This window comes from Dermacentor albipictus, chromosome 1, assembly GCF_038994185.2.
Source record: "Dermacentor albipictus isolate Rhodes 1998 colony chromosome 1, USDA_Dalb.pri_finalv2, whole genome shotgun sequence".
NCBI classification, from domain to species: Eukaryota; Metazoa; Arthropoda; class Arachnida; order Ixodida; family Ixodidae; genus Dermacentor; species Dermacentor albipictus.
This window is the reverse complement of record NC_091821.1, coordinates 252172773-252193718: the sequence shown is the minus strand read 5'-3', so window position 1 is coordinate 252193718 and position 20946 is coordinate 252172773. Positions and strand designations below refer to the sequence as shown.

The 20946-nt window shown below is 48.8% G+C and overlaps 2 protein-coding genes across 8 annotated transcripts in view; one reads left to right on the top strand and one right to left on the bottom strand.

The window, feature by feature from the left end:
• Positions 1-20946, top strand: part of LOC135901226 (receptor expression-enhancing protein 1-like) — a 306997-nt gene that overhangs the window by 111555 nt on the left and 174496 nt on the right. The gene's annotated exons all lie outside the window — the stretch shown is intronic.
• Kdm3 (Lysine demethylase 3) overlaps positions 1-20946 on the bottom strand; it is a 291755-nt gene that overhangs the window by 144613 nt on the left and 126196 nt on the right. The window contains exon 1 of one of the 5 annotated variants that reach the window (XM_065430873.1): positions 13573-13639. The exons of 3 other annotated variants lie outside the window; for them this stretch is intronic. In XM_065430873.1, coding sequence (XP_065286945.1) covers positions 13573-13623 — 51 coding nt within the window. In that variant the 5' untranslated portion in view covers positions 13624-13639. Of the gene's footprint in view, positions 1-7204; positions 7292-13572; positions 13640-20946 lie in introns of those variants that run through there. One more of the 5 variants, XM_065430869.1, reaches the window with a different exon arrangement.

Genomic DNA, 20946 nt, shown 5'->3' with positions numbered 1-20946 from the left:
AGCTGTGTTCCGAGCACGTTCACCGAAAAACCCAACACTGGCACTGTATCAATAAAAACAGACCCAGCAGGCGAATGCGAAAGTGGCTTAAAGGTCACGGAACCATCTAGTGTGGATGCACATCTGTGGGGAACCTGGAAAAGAAGGCGACCCCCAACCAGGATTCATTCGCACGCGCAGCACGCACGCCCGCTTTCTTAGCCACCTGTGCGTGTGCGAGCCGCGGTCTACAGAGGCAGGACGGCGAAACAGGGACGGATCGCCGGCCAAAAGTCGATGGGTCGCCATGGAAACTGCACCGACTCGAACGACCCGGAAGGGACCGCATGCAGCAGAGAGAGCGCTCCCCAGCGCAGGGTCCGCTGTGTAAGCGTGGTGTCAGCCGAGAGCTGTCGCCGGCCACTGCGGCCCTAGGGTCCGAGGAGCACCGTTAAGAACTGCGCGCGGTCCAAGCCTTCAAGAAGGCCTGCTCAGACTCCAGCACGGTTCAGAAGGCACAGTTTGCGCAGCCCGTGACGCACTGCAGCGTAAAAATTGGCGGTAATGAAGGCCGTACGCTGATAAAGAGGGAGCGACAATTGCATAAATAAGTAGCGATCATCATTAGAAGCTTGCATCGGTTATCGTACATTATCAACGCACAGCATAGCCTGCACGCTTGCGCATCACAGAGCGAGCAAGAAGCTTTCCCGACAATGCTACAGAACATGGGCACTCGTAAGGCTATCCGAGTCGGTCCAAAAACACTGGGACCGCCACGTAAAGGGACCATTCGACAGGCCGCCGTCAGCCACGGTACAATACGGCACAAGCCGTTGAATGGACAACATGACCTCAACCACGTCACGCTGCTGACTTCGCACGAAAATGTACAGACTGGGTATGAATGGCAATCCGACGCTAATCACAGGGAGAAAAAAGTGACGAAGCAGTTTCCACAGCCAGATCAGACGGAACAGTAGTATAATATTAAAAAGACGGAAATATCGGGGGACCTTCACTACGCTGCGTTGATCTACTCAGCCGATCTGCCAGTACAATCATTGTAACCTATGCATGATTCCCGAAGCTGTTGAAGTTGAGCAAAATGTGTGGGTTGCGACCTCGTACCTTTTCTTTGTCTACAAAGACCGCTTCCACAGCCCTCGCACATTAACTTTGAGGCGGGTTTTCACGGAACAGTCCGTACTCTTCTGCGGCTGATAAGAGACACTGGCCAACCGTGATAGGAGAACGAGCTTGCAGTCACCCAAGGAGGCCGGCCAACGACGAACGACTCGTACTACGTTTCGTGAAGCCTATCTCTGGGCCTGAGTGTCTTCAAATTGCTGCTGCTTCTACAAAACTTATGCCAGAAATAAACGTGCCACAGGAACTGCAATAGCTGAAGGACTACAAAACAGTAAAGCACACAATACGAGAGAGAGAGAGAGAGAGAGAGAGAGAGAGAGAGAGAGAGAGAGAGAGAGAGATTCGAAAGCCAAAATGGAACTTAAGAAAAAGTATTTAAGCATGTGGGAAACAGCGCAAGGACCGATAGAAGATGTAATGATGACAAAAAAGAGAAATTGAGAAAACGAGAGCGGTGAAAATTACCTCGGGATACGTGATGCCTTCGTAATAAACATGATTGCGAAAAGCTACCAGTGCGGTATGCGTAAACAAACTGTCGCATCAATCAGGCCCAAATGAGCAAGCGAGGACTGCGCTGTTAAAGCTTCGTCTCATTTGAACACGCGCAGCACGTTCAGCCGAGTCGGCTAGGTATGCTATAGGGCGGGATTTTTTATTATTTTTTTTTGTTTTTATATTTCGCTGCACCACTTTTAATCTTTGCCAGCGGCGGATAACACATTTCAAATTCTTGGTCTAAATTTCTCGATGAGGCGGCCATTACTTCTGCTAGAAATCAAAATGCTTGATTGAAAACTAACATAGTAACAATAATTAAGTTTTTATTAATTATTTTACGCCACATATTTCAATCTACGAATTGTAGCTAGTGAGTTCGCAAGCCGTATTGGAACGAATTCTGAGGATGGCACCGGTTTTGAGATGTGTGGCGTCAAACATGCGCTATAATGCACTGTTCCCACGTACGTTTTTAAGAAAACGCTGTTTCATGCACTGAACCACAAAAGCAACGGGAACGCCAATGCATTTCGCCGGACACTTTGGAAATTAATATCCTTAAACTGGTGCAGTCCTGAGAACTTATTTTAAGTGGATGCGCCTTGCGAACTTAATGGCTATTATATGGAAATTCAAATTTGTGCCGTCAATTAGTTTAAAAACTAATTAGTTTTTGTTTATTATTCAATTACGTAAGGAATGCTTGAGTGTTTATTTTGGTTACACTAAGTAGACGGTTGATACCTAAAAGAACCAGAGGATGTCTTGAGCCACGAAGGCAATTTTTAAGGTCTTATTAGCAGATGACAGCTTTCGCCATATGTAGTTATCATTATTTGCTGAAATGTAAGACGCGCGGTATTAGTGACATTATGGCGCGAAGCCTGCGGTCAAAGGACGGGATAAAATACGTCGATCGCGTACAGATTGAGCTCCGTCGTTGCTATCTGGTGTGTCCTCTCGCTTCTTTTTTTTTTTTTTAAGAAGCTGTCAGCAGTATTTAGCGCATTAGAAGATTAAGGCTTCAATACCAATGCTAAAAGTGAAAAATTGAGTGAGACATTAAAACTGCGGATTTGAAGATCCTGAACGACAGCACATATTTAACGTGAACAGTAAACGCGGAACGCGAAAATTAAACCGACGTCACAACTGGGCAAAGGCTGCGTCCCACTATAACCCCTTATCACTAAAAAAGTCTTAAATGTGCAATACAGCAGTGTGATGTTTGAGTTATTCGACCGTGCGACCACCATCGCTTGGCTAAATTTCAATCCTACACTGGTGACGCCTCGAGGATATTTATTTTTTTTTTCTCGAATTTGGCCCCCCGAAAAGCTTTCGCATCCGCATTTGATTTACCCATATTATGGCATAACCAGCGGTTTTGTACAACGATATATCGCACTTTAAAGATCAATGTAAGCGCACGGGAAACAGTTACGCCTTCGGTTAGTTTATACTTCGACGCAATGAAGTACTGAGTCATGACGGTTATTGTTTGACGAGGTTATCCGCCTCATAGCCTGCGAAGGCTAAACGAGGAGGGGTGGGCTGAAGCGCGACAGACAGTGGAACAAGCGTAAAGAAGACTGATCTCAGATGAGATTCCGGAGATGGCTTTCGCGTCGCTTATACCACTGCGTCTCTTCCCACGTTGGGCATCGCCACAGGAGTTGAGAGATGGCCAAAATCTGTACCGTGGAAATGGAGTAATATTTATTTGATCCACAAATTCCTATTCCTCATCGACTACGACGACTGCGTAAGGCTTATATAAGCGAAAAGCAATAGAATGTACGTACGTCAAATCACTGAAGTCAGACGAGAAGAAATAATGAAGTACGTTTTACACGACGAAGGCAAAAAAGCACAATTCCAGAACAGCTGCGTGCAGAAAATTTAACAAGAAAAACGAGAACTAGTAAAGCAAACAAAAAAAGGAGGCGGGAAAATAAAGCGAGGTAGGTGTAATATATTAACCAATATATTACGTATTACAATGTACTGGCTGGGCGAACAGCTTGTACATCCTTCCTTCATACTCGATAAGCATAAATGCAATGCATTTTGAGTTCCGCAACTTCATTTTTCGAAACAAGCATAAAGTGCACATTACACTATCAAAAGTTCAACAAGTGAGACAACAGTCAGCGCTTGCATCTTCATCTGAACTGTTGAGCATCAAATTCTGTTTCCGTCGCTTTCGTCGGACGAACCTTTTGTTTACTTTTGCTTGCTATTCCGGCGCACAATCCCATTCAGTGGACAATCTCGACGTTGAATTCTTACGCAGATATCTTGCCCTTTTCCTGTACTTGCGAGCGCTTTCATGCAGATCGTTTGAAAATATACAGGCTTGACTAAATTAGAAAATGGAACACTTCCTTTTTTTTTTAACTGAGGAGATTAAGCAGATACACAAGGTGGTTATGCTCAGTTCTGCGCGTGTTACACAAACACGCCCGAGGAAACAACCGTATACTCCCTGCGTAAGCATGCCCTCGCCTGCGCACGAGAAAGACACCGTCAAAAAGGGCGGGCGCAGGCGGCCACCTTGAAATGACAGGTACTAGTATACGAAGAAATAGCCGTTGGCTCTCGATGGTTATACCTTGTCCCATCACTTTATCGGGCAACTTAAATGGCAGATGTCTCTGTTTTCCTCTTGCTTCTATTATAGTTGAATTAGAGAAGCCTGCGCGCCCAATGTTTTTATGATCACTACGTGACCGCACACAAACATCGTACAGACGACAGCGAACATAACAACGCTCCTTGCAGAGCGCCGCAGCATACATAGTACACGGCGAACGTTTCTTCGGCACGTCAGTGTTTCACTCAATAATGAGCACAAGAAAAGCTCGCTATTAACGAACCACAAGAGCATGCGCTGACTGGTGCCCTTCAGGGCTTGCGTTAACGCGGAGCTGGAGACAGTTGGTTTTCGCCGCTCGTAAACGAAACGCGATCTGCGCTTCGCTGTTGCGCCGCCTCTCCCGAGATCAACGAAGCGCGCGCGCCGCACAGCGGAATCCAAGGTCGGCATAACTCAACGCACACTCATCCTCCGCAAACGTAAACAACTGCTGCGAGCGAGAGAGCGCGCTCGGAGAAAGGAACGTAACCTCCCATTGAAGGGCGCCGAGCAGAAGGAACCGATTGTCGAGAGGAGGAAAAACAAAAACAAAACCGAAACACACACAGAGCGGGGGGGGGAGGGGGGGGCTGTAGGTCGTCGCAGGCGCGAGAAACGAATTACATTCCGAACTGTTCAAAATGTCAAGAGCACTATGCGGAGAAGGCCCGCGATACGACGTTGCCGGGAAAACTACGAGTATCTCGAGATCGAGCAGGGCCAAATGGAGAATAACGGGCCTCTCTTCACAGGCGAAGACAGGTAAAAAGCGATTGGCACAGTGAAGAGAGAAAGCCGCAACGAGCGCGCACGGGAGGGAAGCAGGAAAAAGAAGCCGACCGCAACACAAAAGCCCGGCGGGGGCGGGAAAGGTGAAAGGAATGGCGGCGGCGCCGGGCTCACGTGCCGCCGAGGGTCGCCGTTATAAATACACGTACGACCGCGCGACGGCGCGCGTCCCCGCCGCCAGCGCAGAGGCTCGCGGGCGGAAGCGCCAACCGCACGTCACCCAACCTGTAGCGCGAAAAGTAGGGGAAACTGCCTGTGCGTATCTTTGTGTGTGTGTGTGTGGGGGGGGGGGGGGGGGGGGGGGGCTTTCGCTCGAACAGTGACGCACACCGTTCGCAGAATTTGCGGCAAAAACGTGAGCAGAGAAAGGCTGGCGCGTATAGAGAAAATAACGACGTCAGGCCTACGGCGCCATTACCGGCCACGTGTACCTTCGGCTCTCCGAGCACGGCTTGGCACGGCACCAGATCCTTGGGGGCTCCCGGATCCCCCTCGGAGAGGCCGCAACCGCGGTAAACAAATACGCAGCTACTCGCTTTGGTTGCTCTTCCCTGCCGACGCTTTCTGCGCGCGTGTTTGTTGAGGAAGCACCGAAGATGTGCAAGAGAGAAACGCGCAACACCAAGAAACAGCCGGAAACGGACGTGCACAGAACAAATTTTTGCTGCTATGCCTGGATCGAGCATTCTGAAACGACAATCTTCTGGCTGCATATTTGAGTTTACCGAGGCGATTCGGATGTTTTATGTTGTTATCACGCATATTTCAATTTTGTTTTTGAAATAATCGCTAACTGGGGAAGTGATCCGAAAGTACTACTCCTGCACCTTCTGTTGCGAAATTGAGGCCTTGCTGTTCCAGAGTTAGCAGTTAAAAATTAAATTGTGGGGTTTTACGAGCCAAAACCACTTTCTGATTATGAGGCACGCCGTAGTGGGGGACTCCGGAAATTGCGACCACCTGGGGTTCTTTAACGCGCACCTAAATTAAGTACACGGGTGTTTTCGCATTTCGCCCCCATCGAAATGCGGCCGCCGTGGCCGGGATTCGACCCCGCGACCTCGTGCTCAGCAGCCCAACACCATAGCCACTGAGCAACCACGGCGGGTAGAGAGCTAGCAATTGAAACTATACAGGGTGATCATGTTTAAGTTATACGGAATTTTTAAAAATCGCCTGTTGCGATAACATAATTGGTGTCCTTGAGCTGAATTATTCAAAGAGGAGAACATTACTAGCACGAGAAATCAAAACACATACTCAAATAATTAACAGAAACACACTAATTAACTTCTTAATTGCTTGACGGCACATATTGCAATTTACAAATTGCATCCATTGCATCCGGATAGCTTGCAAGACGCAACCACTTGAAATGAATTTCCAGGATGACATCAGTTTCGGCATATTTCACAAAGCGTGGGACGAAATACATGGACGTTCCGGTTAGTGCATCAATGCATAAAAGAGCGTTTTCTTAAAAAAAGTAAGTGGAACAACAGCCCCTTTTTTACGGCAAGTTTGATGGCGCATGTCTCAAAACTGGCGTGATTCTGGGAATACCTTCCAAATGGATACGTCTTGCAAGCTCACCGGTTACAATTCGTAAATTGCAATATGCGCCGTAAGGTAATTAATTCAAAATACAATTAGTGAATTTTTGTAAATTCGTTGAGTATTTCTTTCGCTTTATCGAGCAAGTAATGTCCGCTTCTCTGAATAATCCAGCTCAAGGACTAGAATTATGTTATCAGCAACGGGCAATCATTAAAAATTCCGTAAAACTTCAGATCGTAAACGACACACGTTAGTGAAGGAGCTTTATTTACACACTAGTATTTGCTTCGCACTTACGTCTCCATTGTTTAGTCACACTGCATTAGCTTTCTCGAGGTTCGATTTTTTTTCCCGCCTCACTGACAGAAGTATCCTGATTCAATCTGAACTCTCCCATTTAAACATGTCCAACGGCCTCCAAATGTCAACGCCTCCACGAATTAGTTAGATAAAAATAAAGTCAGGAACTCTTACCACAGCAAGAACTACAGCAATATTGGAAAACATTGAAATGCCGCGTGGAAAAGCACAGCGTTTTCGCAGATAGCGCTCTCCGGAATAAAACAAGAGAAATACCGAGATACGCACTTTACCAACGAGGAACGGGTACGTTGCACAACCTCGGAATGTCCGCCCCCGTTGGCGCCACAGGACACCCATGTGTGACGCAACATGCGGGCGCACACGGCCTACAAATGGACGCGGCGTGGGCACGACGCTAATCGCAGATCGCTTGTTGAGACAAGGGAGCCTATCACGAGCCCGACGCGCACTCTGCTTTCCGCCATCGAGCAACGTGGTAATCTATAGTATAGAAAGTGATAGGACTGGTAGCAAAAGCAAACCCCACTCTTTTGTTGGTCGCTGCGCTCCCCTCTCGACCTAAAAAAAAGAAAATCAGGTGGGAAGCGAATGCATACATTATACGGAGCTCTGTCTGAAACTATCCGACCATGCTCCCGGAGAAGCGTCGTTTGGTGAATTCATCGCGCTACTACTCTTCAGCGTAGCTCCCTCTTGCTACAACACACCGATGGAGTCCCTCGGCCCTTCCCAATGCAGGCCCTTCCGCTTCTGGAAGTGGCATACTAGGGCAGCCGTCATGTCGCGTTGCAATGCTGTATTCTCGGGTATGAAATTGCGTACATTTCAGGTGCCTTTCGATTTCCGCGAACAGCCAAAAATTGTACGGAGTCATGTCCGGAAAGTAAGGTACTTGACGAACCACCCAAATATCATGATGCGCCAGACAAATGCTGAATCACATAAGCCGCATAAACAGGGCCGTCATATGGTGTAGTTGCCAGGTTCTCAAATTTCTCTATCAAAATCACTTAAAAAATAATTAAAAACCACGATCTGATGAGGCACGCCGTAGTGAGGGACGCCGGAATAATTTTGACCACCTGTGGTTCTGTAACGTGCACCTAAATAGGCGAGCGTTTTTGTATTTCGCCCCCGCTGAAATGCGGCCACCGTGGCTGGAATCGAACCAGCGACATCAAGCTCAGCAGCGCAATGGCATAGCCGCTAAGCTACATCGGCTAATCTATCAAAATACTGTGCACAAAGTTTGCGGACCCCCGCTGCGTACGCTAATTCGCTACCATCGAGTAGCTTAGCAATTTATCTCAGTTAACCGACAGTCTACCATTACCAAGACTCGAACTTCGAAACAACGACATCATTATGGCCACCCAAAGCGTACCTCAATCTCCACAGATGTTTGGCGTTCTTTGGGATGGTTGTGCCATGTTTTCATCTGATTCGTGTGCATAGTGTCATCTCCGAACGCCGTTTGAATATACCGAATCGCTTCTGCTTGGTTCTCATTAAGCTTCGCAGTATGCCTTCTCAATAGCTCTGTCCTTCTTTGCCCACTTAGAAACTTGCCAGACCAGACGGCAGTACTTCATACAACTGAGGAAATTGAAAGTTTGGCCACCTGCAGCCCAAACACCTCACGGACCCTTTCACGATGCACAGTGTAACCAACCTGTACTTGTACTCCTTGTACTTTTCCCCAAAATAAAGGAGGTAGGATACTTTTCAGACAGGCGTTGTATACGTATCCAGCTGCGTGATAAGCATAGGCTGCGCGAGGCTAGTGGATCATGCTAGAAAATATTCGAACAGCCACAACGACAAAAGAGAGTCATCATTATGCAGTAATGTGGAAAGTTGGGCTAGTTGGTGATTAATCATCATACCTTGCTGGTGAAGCAGCGCACTGACACGAGCCAGCGAGTGTTGTGTATTCTTGTGTGTCTTCGCCGTGTCCGTGTCAGTGCGCTGCTTTACCAGCAAGGTATGATGATCATCATCACTTCCGCATATTAGAATCTACGGAGGTAGACGTAATGAAACACGATTGCCTCAGGTTGCGGATCATTACGGTGGTTGGTTTGCCACGGGCAATGCATGCACGTGGAAGAAAAATCTACACCCATGCCACCTTTTTTTTTTTTTGTCCCCTGAGAATGGGTCTATGCCACTGAGACGGACAAGAACGGACCTGTCCATTACGCCGTGCACATATTTCACGACGCATGGCTTTAGGTCCTGCGATCTTTTTTAAAACAAAATTCACGTCCCTAATTAAAACGGCGCCACAAGGTTCGCAGAGAGCGCGCAGGCCCGTCCGTGCGTTTCCTCGTCTAGGGCCTCACTGTTCCAAAGCACAATGCCCCTGCCATCACAGTCTCGCTGTGCACCGAATCTCGATAACTCCTGCACTGAAGCGCTGCTTGCCGCAACCCTCGCGCACATTGTACAGTCACTGACAGCGACCGTCCAGGCCTGCACTCCAAGAGGATGATAAGAAATACCACTGCTGCCAGAACAACTTACAGCTCCTATAATACACAGCCCAGTGACGTTCTGATAACGACGTCCCGATGGAGCGAGCATTTTTACGGCGCCATCCGCGAGCAACTCGCCACCAACCCAGGCCTCCGTTGAAACATTTCGGGGCCCAAAGACACATTCGAGGGGCGGGGGTAAGCCCCGTGAACGAGAAACGGCTCGAGCACAGACAGGGCAGGGAGATGCCGTGGCGCTCATCTCTCTCCTCTTTGTATGCGCTTGGATGCACAAAAGCCCCGGCTGCGACGCGGCAGCCGTGTTGCATTATGGACGCAGTCTCTTTTCCCGAAAGAGCCGGCTTCATTCAGCCCGGGCCCGCGAGGGTATCGATCCAGAGGGCCCCAAACCGTGCCGGCCTCGAGCGTGGTTCGCCGGATAGCGCACCGACCGGCGCTCGATTATGCCGGCTCAGCAGCCAATGTGCCCGACGGCATATTTAATATTTAACGCTACGCTCTCGGCGTTCGCGACCAGCCACGATGTAAAGAAGGAACTGCGCACATGCAGAACGTTGAGACATGCTGCCGTTAGTTACCTCCGCAATGCACGAATTACTCGAAGCATTCCCTTTCGGTGCAGCTCGTCGAGGTAAATAGGTGCACATAACGTCTGTCCCACATTTCTAAGAAACTTACGCCAACGAGGCTTTATCGTACGAGTCATTCTTTTCATGCTTCATACAAAAGAGCTTCGCAAAATAAGAGGCACCACATTCTAACCACAGGATTTCGCTCGAAACATTTTCGTTTTTCACGACATTTCTTAAAACCTACAACTGCTCGGTAGCTTAAATTTCACAGCCACTAGTTTGAATCATTACCGAAACGAGAGAAAAAAAAGTTCGCTGTTGTTGACGTACCCCGCGCGGGATGGTCAAAGTAACGCATCGGTTTGATTATCTGTACCCGACCGCCTGCTCCCACGCGTGTACTGATATGACCGCCAGTCACTCATACATGACAAGCAGAACTATAAGTAAAAAAAAAAAACAATAAAGAAAAGTACACACGGCGTGCCGCATGCGAGACAGAAAACTATCGGAGAACAAAAAAAGGGAGAAGAATCCCAAACTGGAAGGAGACGGACGCAGAGAAGTCGCCCACACTTTCGCGCGAACTCAGGGCAACAGCGGTGCGCTCTCGCCTCACGTGAGCGGGCGCCGCTCCAGTTTCCTCTTCAGGCAGCCCCCCACCCCTCTTCATCCCGAAGCTGCACGTCACGCACGAGCAACTCGGCACGACGCTGCCGCCCGAGTGAATCAGCAAATAAAATAAAATAAAAAGAAATAGAAGAAACGAAAAGAAAGGAGAGGGTACGGAGGTGAGGACAGACGGCCGGGGGGAACCAGTTTCGCAAGCAGCCTCGGGCGTCTGGTGCGCGCGAAACGTGGCTGCGTCTCGCGCGAGCGCAGAGAGAGAGCGATGCGGGCCCCGCAGGCGCGCCATGCACGCCGAACTCTCGCCACACAAAAGACGGCGACCGCCGGCAGCTCCCCCTACGGCACAATGAGCACGTCGCGACAAAACAGACCCTTTTTTTTTTTTTAATCTTTTCCTTATTCGCTCGTTTTGCACAGCGGTTGATCCCGTCGACGACGCATTACGTTAACTACGCTTCCAGGAGTCCTACGGCGCTCGCCGGAATTCGAGCAACTAGCGAAATTACTCGCCGTCCACATCCAAGAGGCATTCTCTTTACATTTGACTATACCACGGACGTGATAGGATCACTACGCAGAGGGATTACCGGGTGATGGCTCCCTCGTAACTCCAGCAACGAAGACATCACACATTTTTGGCAGTGCGAACAGAAATGAGAATTCAGAAACTGCACGGGGAGCCAGGATTTTCGGAGGCATACCGTAATGGCTTTGATAAAATTGCACAGATGGCAAATATCGTGTATAGTTATCTGGTCTGTGACGACATAGAAAAGCAGTACAGACTGAGAAGGCAGAGATGCCTGCGGCGCCACCGTCTTCATGCTTGTCATTGACCATACATAGCTCCACTAAAAGCGTAAGAGTGGTGCTCCTATAAAGGGCTAAGCGTGAAAAGGCAGTACTGATATCTGAAGTTCAAGTCCTGATCAAAGATTTTTAAAGAAATGGCAACGCATAATTGCCAAAATATATTTGCCATGATGACCAATTGCACTGCAGGCATTGTCATCACTCAGAAAATACTCGCGGATCCATAGATGCAACAGAATTCGGCAGTCGCGCGTGCCGTTACTTGACGTAGGCACATCAGGTTTTTCAGAAAAGACTAATTTTTGAAAAAAGCACAGCTGATGATAACGAGGTTATTTTTTCGGGAACACATTCATGCTGATATGAAGACACCACAAAAAGCGCGATAATCGCCTATTAATGGCTTAAATGGGCATTATCAAGTTTTATTATTGGAGCATGCATGCTGGACTAGCACAAGTTTCAATATATGCGTCCTTAAACTTACGGGAAACCCTGTTAACGCATCATAAGTTTCATATCCAATAATCTAATAGGAATTATGGGAGTAAGTTTCGTATGGGATTAATAAGGATTAAATATAACAGGGATATACTGTGTTCACTGGGGTATATATACGGAATAATACATTGGCGTTGCACTTATTACAGAAATCCTCGCTCGCGCATAGCTGTGAAACAATGCGTGAAGTCCAGTGTATTTCTTTGCCACATTTCGGGGACAAATATCTCGAAACTGGTGGTAGCCTCAGGATTCCTACAAATCGACGTGCCTTGAGCACTGAACGGCTAAAGTAACGTTTGCGATTTCCACTCGCCAAAGTGTTCATCAGTGGCTACAGCCGTGTTCGTGATGTCTGCCCGGTACAAATCAGATATCGACGACAAACAACCTCTGCCACACATATTTGCCTCACGAATTCAGCCGGGCTAGCGCCGGAGGCCTGCTCGCTACATTCCTCCGGCGGCCGTGAGGAGAATCGACGCCAGCCGCGCACAGACGGTTTCACTCGGGGCGCCCCAAGGACGGCGCAGCAGGCTGAGAGGGCAGCGGACGGCGCGCCTGGCAAGCTGCCGCCGCAAGGGCAGCAGCTGAAAACAAAGAAGGCAAACGCTTTCGGAAGGGCGCGCCGCGAACGTGATGCAGCGACGTTTCATTCGGAAGGCCAAACGTCCGTGCAGTTACATTGACTCCGAATGGGGAAGTTTCGATGTACCAAGCAAACTTCAAAAATAGTGGTACATCTTGAACGAATATCAGCAGTATATTTTTTTTTTTCTATTTCGCTTCAGCAAATTTTCAGAGTTGCTTGTGGGTGTTAGCACAATTATAACCCTTGACCTAATTACTCGATGAGGCGGCCATTACATTGAGTACTCAACACGCCTAATTGAATGATGGACATAATAACACTCATTAGCTTCAGAGTTACACTACGGCGCATATTTTAATCTGCGAATTGTAGCAGGTGAGTTCGCAATGAACCAATTGTCAGGACTACACCAGTTTCGAGATGCTAATTTTCAATGTCTCCGCCGAAATGCATTCGCGTTCCAGTTACTTTTGTGCTTCAATGTGAAACAGCGTTTTCTTTGAAAAGGAAATGGAACGAAAGTGCATACTTGCCGAAACTTTTTTTAATTATTTAAATTTTGTGGTTTTACGTGCCAAAACCACGCTCTGATGAGGCACGCCGTAGCCCACTGGGGGACTCCGGAAATTTGGACTCCTTGGGGTTCTTGCACCTAAATCTAAGAACACTGGTTTTTTCGCATTTCGCCCCCGTCGAAATGAAGCCGCCGATGCCGGGATTCGATCCCGCGACCTCGTGCTTAGCAGCCCAACGCTTGCCGAAACTTTGACGGCGCATATTTCAAATCCGGTGCCATCCTCAAAATTCGTTCCAAGTCGACATGCTTCGCAAACTCGCTAGCTACAATTCGTAAATTTAAATATTTGCCGTAAATTATAAAGAAAATAATTGGCGAAACTATCATTGACACGCGATACTAGTTTCGCTAGAGGTCATTCTTAAGTACAGGTTAAACGCTATGCAAACTACATATTATTACAAAGCGTTCGGGCCAACCTCGATTAAAAAACATTAGACATTACTCACCCAGGAGTGCTGAGAAGGAGGAGAAATTTCCTCGTGGTATATAGAGCGCATCTACTTTTAGATTATTCCGAGGACACCTGAACATACGCACAGGCGCCTCGCATTAATTCCGGGCCGTAATTTCTCCGACAGCTGAGAACACAACGCTTGTGAGGCATGGCGATGTTAATGACGCACAGTTATTAAAATTCGGGCACTTTCTCAAATCATATTGCAAGACGGACAGTGACACGATATTGGAGAGCACGAGATATGGCAGAGAACTTGATCCAACGAGCGAATCAGCTGATGCGGTAAGCGACTGCAGGCACGTTCCAACGCGCACAGCATTCAACAAAAGCTACGGCGCACACCGCTTGACGAGCCACGACAACAGAGCCATGATCGCGATGGCACGCAAACACACTGTTCACGTGCGCAGAGATGCGTTCTTTCGATCGCCTCCACTTGATGACGTATAGGGTCGCAGACTTCAGGTGGTGCTGCGGCCTTAAAGGGCAACTCCGGCGGTTTTTCACTGCCCACTGACCTTCATAAAAATTTGAATACACGTTCTCCCTCGCACTCTCAGTATATGTGCCAAACGATGTGACCGCAAGTCATTTAGCTTTCCAGAAAACTAATTTTAAATATTGGTTGTGTGTTCCCGACTCATGCCAATGAAAGTGACATTTTACTGGCCACCATGTGCATATGACGTCAGAGACTACACCGCCATTCGCCCAGAAACGACGAAGCTGGCTCTTTTTTTTTTTTTTTCTAACGATACGAAGGCCGACAGTCATCGCTTTGACAGACGTGATAACCGGTGCTTCTTTCTGTTCGTCTTGCCGCGGCCCGATGCTGTGAGCTTGAGCACGTCAACTACCTCGCGAGGTGGCGGCGGGTTAAAAGCAAACGGCGATCCTTCAGCGCTCATACCGTCGCTGAAAGCCCCGCTGTCTAGTTCGAAAGAGCTGCAAAAGCTCCCTGTGTCGTCAGGAGATACCATCAGCTTCGCTTTTTTGGCGTTAGCGCCACGCGTTCTGCGTGTTTACATTACGGTAACGCAGGACCTGACGTCATCGACTCGCCGTGACGTCACACGAAGCAGATATCTGTTTCGGTACCTCGTTTATTGATTATTTACAATTACTGATCAGTTTCTAAGAAAACTGAGCCACCCTGGTGATGACAAGCTGTCAATGCCATTTGAACATTACGATATCCTAAAATGGTAAAAAAAGAAAAAGAAACACCGGAGTTGCCCTTTAACTTGTTGTAGGTCGCGTTGGTTCCACCCTTTGTCTGCCTCCTCTCCACCATTCTATCTACCTCCTCTCTGGACTTGCACGTTAGTAGAAAGGCAAGCGTTGCAGTGCTTTTGCAGGGGTCATGGGCAATTACAGCTGACAAGAGGCTAATGCGCCGATGCCCAGGCAGCTCCAGACGGCATTGTGCAAATGCGACGCGATGGCAAGGTCCAAACGAGTTTCTTGTGTCGCCCTTGTGGCACGCTTCTTCCATGTGCCTAGACGCAATGAGCGACCCCCCTAAGCGGCGTGCAAGACAGCAGCAACAGTGGAAAAGTCGAAAGAAGCGGTAAAGAAAGCTTCGCTTTAAAACGATCGGCCGCGGCGTCCTGCGTACATCCTTGCAATATTTGTAACAATATCACGCGAGCGTCGGCTGCACGGCGTGTCAGCGGCTAGGCGCGGCGGAATCGGCGACAGTACGCGGGGCTGCGCAAGGCGATTTCCAGTTCTTGTGCTACACTGTTGTGCCTTTCGCCGCTATCAGGCCGCCGACATGCCGTGCGGTCGACGCTCGCACGACATTATTGAAAAGTTCGAAGATGATTTAACTTTTTTATGCGAAGCATATTACGAGAGCTCAACCCAGCTCCTCAGGCGCGGCGGTGTCGCCATGAAATCACGTGACACCGTGACGTCACGACAGAGGAGAAGTGGCTTTGGCTCAACTCTTGCAAGACGGGCTGGGTGGGAATCGAACCAGGGTCTCCGGAGTGTGGGACGGAGACGCTACCACTGAGCCACGAGTACGATGCTTCAAAGCGGTACAAAAGCGCCTCTAGTGAATGCGGTGTTGCCTTAGAAACGAGCTGTTTCTAAGGCGTGCGTCTCTTGCTCAGGCGCACATTTCGTTGCCGCGCCGAACGCTGCTTTGCTCGACGCTCACCGCGTCCAATGCGGGGCGCGTAGTCGCTGCCCTGTAGCCCATTGTCTTACACCCCTTGGCGGGTCGACGCGAACGCTGTCGCGTTCCACTCTTGAAGGCGAAGCAGTAATGCATGAGTTGTTTCTTCGTCTAGCCGAACCAAATATAGCCAAGCAACAGCAGTTCACCAGGCTAAACAGTGTGAAGTTCAACAACTAAAATAAAGGCTAGTATGCTTCGCATCCTGGGCTTAACCTTACCTAAGCCACAGCCATTTTTTCTTCTGAGCGAGTTGGCGGTGAGAATGGGGCCGAGAATGGGGCACTGCACTCTATGGTGCCACCCCTGGCGTGAAAGGAGTAGGAGGAGCGTCGACTTGCCTCGATTTCTTGACTGTATGCACTATCTTTGGGATCGGACCACATTATGACGCATGATGACGTGCTAATGCTGAATAATTCCTGCGGTTTTACATGCCAAAACTGCAATCTGATGTTGCGGATCGCCCGCGGAGTTGAAGAAGCGACAGTGGCGTAACTGTTACAGTAGCTGCTTCTGCGCTAGAGAAACTCTGCTTTATATACTTTATATAAACTTTATATTAATTTCAATAAATATTTCAATTCAATTTCAAAATTTGCCTCGAGCGGTCAGTCGCGCGTACATTTTGCGTGCATTCACGAGCTTCTTTCACGCTCGGGAAATACTTTTATGTATTACGTATTGAGCAACAGAAAGCTGAATCGGGAGTTTTTCATGTCATCCTAAAATTTTCTCACTGACACTTTTCATCTAAATATATTATCTGAGAAGTTGATTCATGAATTAAGACTAATTATCTAATTAACCGGAAGGATAAAGATAACCTAAGTATCTCCAAGCGACGGCAAACAGCAGTACCTTGGTTCTATCCAGCTACGTGGTATTTCGCATATTTTTAAACTTTGGCTTAAGTTAGCTGGGACGCCCTGTATAATCAAAGGATTGCTTGCGGTATAAAGTGGCGTAATTTCGCTGTTCAGAGAAAACGTTTGAACATAATGTTACGCTTTTATCATGTCGATACTGTCCCTGCATATTCATTTACATCAGAACCACATTTCGCCCAACGGTCATTAATGGGGGCAATATAGCAGCAAGCATACAGCACACGACACGAGCAGAACTAAAAATGAAAGGGATCGAGAGCGACAGGAGAAACAGTGCTACAGCGCAAACACAGACAGACATAAACTGGAATGCAAGAATAACCAATGAAACAAGCCCAGAATATGATGAAGGTCAGGAAATACGAGAACGAACCAACGCAAAGAAATCATCGGCATGGCATGAGGCCACAAAATTGCCCCTCAGCTCCATTACATATTACGAAACGGTAGAATCGAGTACATTTTTCCAGAATTATAAACAAACGTTGTCTGGACGTCTGTTCCACCCACTTGTTCGGGGAAAGAAGGGGGAAAAAAAGTCAACTGCGCAGCGGTATCTGATGTGGTATAAAATTACAGACACAAAGAAAGGTGGCCTTACATAAATGGTAGCCTTCCAAACAACGGGATTTTCAAGAGCGCTTTCATAAAGGTACTGCCAATGCTGTTAGATCTCATGCCCATACGAGTTGCAATGCGGTTGGAATGGTATTACACAAGACAAATCGCTCGTCGCACGAATTTGGCTTTAAATTCCTGGCGATGTTTCTTAATGCGATACACATAATTATGCGGAAAAAAAAATGAACACGTCAAGAGCATTTTGTGAATTTTAAGGATATCCGATATCCGATATTCGTATGCGTAACCACTCATAATTAAGAAATTATTTTAGAGGTCGTAGTCACGGGGCAGCCATAAGACACGCACATTCTTGCATCTGGCCCATCAGCTTTCGTGAGATGAGTTTACAGGTTTACGTGGATTCCTACGTGAAAAAACTTTCGAACGGTGAGATTTCAGACTATATGAGGCGAGCTTTCATTCGAATTCGATACGGTTAGTCTTTCTTTGTCCGTGTCCGAAAAAGAAAAACCATCCATGTTTGTTGCCCACTGAATTTTGTCTGCTCGCAGGGCTCAGCTGACGAATTTGTGAGGCAGTGCGCAAACTGAAAAAAACCAGACCACTACCAGCATAGTTGTTTCAACAAGAGTCCGCGTAAATGACTCAGTCTCATGGATTCACTCAACGGCGCAGTATACTGACGCTCTACATACGAGGCGGCCGGGCGATCGATCAGGCATGTGGTTATAAATACCTTGGGCTCCAGTACGGACTTCGATTTGACGCTTTTTATTCGCGAGTTACGTGCGCTTCACTTTCAACGAATGCCAATACGGAATCAGCGAGTTGCAAGCTTTCTGAAGAACCTCGAGTTCAAAGCGCTGTTTTTCACTGCGCCGCCTGTAAAAGGTTGCTCTATGAACAAGGTGTAGGCGGATTAGCACACTTTCGTTCTCGAAAGAAAGAAAGAAAGAAAAAAAAAACCAGAACTGACGGCTGCTGCGCCACTGCACGAGTCTGGGTTTGGCAAACGCGACATAAGAGGAGACGGCACTGCGCCGCGTTCTCGTTAACCTTGGGGGGCCGAGGGGAGCTGAGGCGCGCGTGCGTGGCCACCGATCGATGTCTGCTGGACGCCGGAAGAGAGCGGGGTCCCTCGCAGGACGACAGGCGCTCGGGTACGCGGCTTGCGCAACTCGTCTAGCTTCCGCGGGATCCGCAAGCCAGCGATTAAGGAACACGAGAACCAGCACGCGGCAGCACGAAAGACGCGCCGCGGAAGTTACCACGCGAAGTCAGTGGCGATATAATATCCTCCCGCCCAGCAACTAAACACGCCTCTCCATGCGATCTGTTGCGCCGCTAATGCCACGCACGCAATGTAGAGCACAACATACAACCGACTTTCTTCACTCACTACAACTTCGCACTTATAACTGCATCTGTTACACATTACGCTATAAAGTACAGCTGAAAGGGGGGTGGGGGGAGGTAAAGCTATCCGTCACGATTATCAAAACGATGGGCTGGTGTCAAGGGACTTTCCTTGAAAAGCAAAACCACAGAAATCACTTCAGCTGCAGCAGGAAGTACCGACGAAAGAAATACAAAATATGCCAAAAACCAATCCACCCAACCATCGTGACAGTAGGCGGCCTGCGAAGATATTTTATTATTATTTTAAAAAAGTACAGAGGAATTAGGAAAGCTGGCAGGCGACTACCACAAGGAGGATCACAACGCTGGCGTAGCAGGACGCCGAACAAAGCATCAGAAGACCTGCTGCGAGCGAAAAGCTACACGGTTTATGTAGTACAAAGGCGCCGAATCACACAAATGGGACACGCGTTTCTTCAGTTAGTACCTTTGCTACGGAAATAATAACGGAGCCGAAAAAGCAAAGGGAAAAACTAAGGTTTCTGAAACGAGTCTTAGAGCAGGCTTTTTTATGCTGAGATTAGCCTAAACGTCGTACGGCGATCACTGCAAGACGCCACAGAAACTTGTCCGAACAAGCATAGGTTGAAGTGGGTTCCTGTTCGGTAAGTTCTCAAACCTGCAGTTTCAAATCAACAAAACACGCAGAAAGGAAAATCCAGGAGCCGTAACAAACTCGCAGGGCAATCACCGAGCCTGTTTCGCGGCTTAGGATAAACTGGAGGGTCGGACATAAGCCGATAGAGCAATTAAACCAGACGGCACACGCTAATGATTTCGGAAGCAGTAATGATACACGTGTAAAAGGAAATAGAGCGACGAAAGTAGAAACTTGAGGCCCAACCAGAGCAGCTACGGCTTTGGCAGAGGCGTTCTAGACGAAGGAAAGAGTGAGACACCTAGAACGCGATTAAGAGTCGGATTAAGCGGGAGAGAAAAATAGAAAAGATAAAAGACATACATAGCACCCACGTATCCCAGGTTGTCTCAGGCAGACCAGATTACAGAGTGCTTTGCCAGAGGCTGCGGCAGAGCGCCTGACAACCATGAGAGAGCAGCCAAACACTCTGGGCGTCGATTTCCCCGCATTGCACCAAGAACGTGCGCCGATGGGGCGCGAAAAAGGAAAGCTAAACCTGTCGTTTCCTCGCTAAAGGGGCAAGCGGCTATAGGTACCGTCCGTCTGATCAGACAGAAATCCCTCCTCAGTGCATGGCACGGCAGGCGCGCAAAGGAAGACTGCGATGCCGCAATATAACACGGCCATAACAGCAAAATTACAAGCTCCCGAGAAGAGCGCACCGGGCACCGAGCAGGCAAAAAGTGCCGCGAAAGATACACCCGGTTCTCCCGGTATTGCATGCTGAGACGAGGGCCAGATGGGAAAAGGAGCCTCGGCCGTCGTGGTGAAACGCTCGTCGCAGCCCCTTTTGAAAGCTCGAACTCCCCTCATCCCCGGCTCCGGCCCTCGTTCAAAGAGGACTCCGAGACGAGAAGCAGGCGTAAAAAGAAAAAAAGAGAACGCAGTGGGAGGAAGCGGCAGCCCCCGCAGGGTTCCGGTGCAGAACCAGCAATCAAATGGGGGAGGGAAAAACGAAGGCGGGCACTCCCGCGGCTCACACGACCCCGACGAAACGCGGCACCAAAGCTGGCGAGCGAGGGTGAAAGAAAAAGTACGCGCCGCCAGAAAGGAAATAATGGCAGCGTGGGCTGACAGCTTTCGCCTCACGGCGCCCCCCACCGGTGCCCAGAATTCCAAGCAAGGGAGCTTCCCCAGAAAAAGCCCGCTGAGCAAGCGGTGGAAGCCGGCGGCTCCCTCCAGGCGGGCCCGATCGAAGAGGCCAGCAGCATCCAGGTCGTCGCTATGGAAACGCTACCGGAGGGAGGGAGGAAGGCCTGCTCGCAGAATGCTACAGAGGCGGGTGCACAAAGACCGCCAGTGGCTTCGAGGACGAGAGTAAAACAACTGCCGCCAGGAATGACCGCCAAAAAAAAAAAAAGCGCGCAGAAAAGCACCGGAACGCTTCCCTACCGAGCATCCGCTTAGGGCGAGCCAAGCAAAACACGAAATGAGAACAAGGAAGCGACGAGAACCATTCCACCCGGCTAGACCCCCCCCCCCCCTTTCCCGCCTGTCGCCCACATTGTCTCACAAGGGTCTGCGCTGGCTCCTTTGCAGGCGTTCGCGGTCACCGAATGGAGAGAAGACAGGAAAAAGAAAAAGCTTCGGGAGGGCTTGATGTATTTGCCAGGAGTCATTCAATCTCCCTAAGATGGCCCTCGC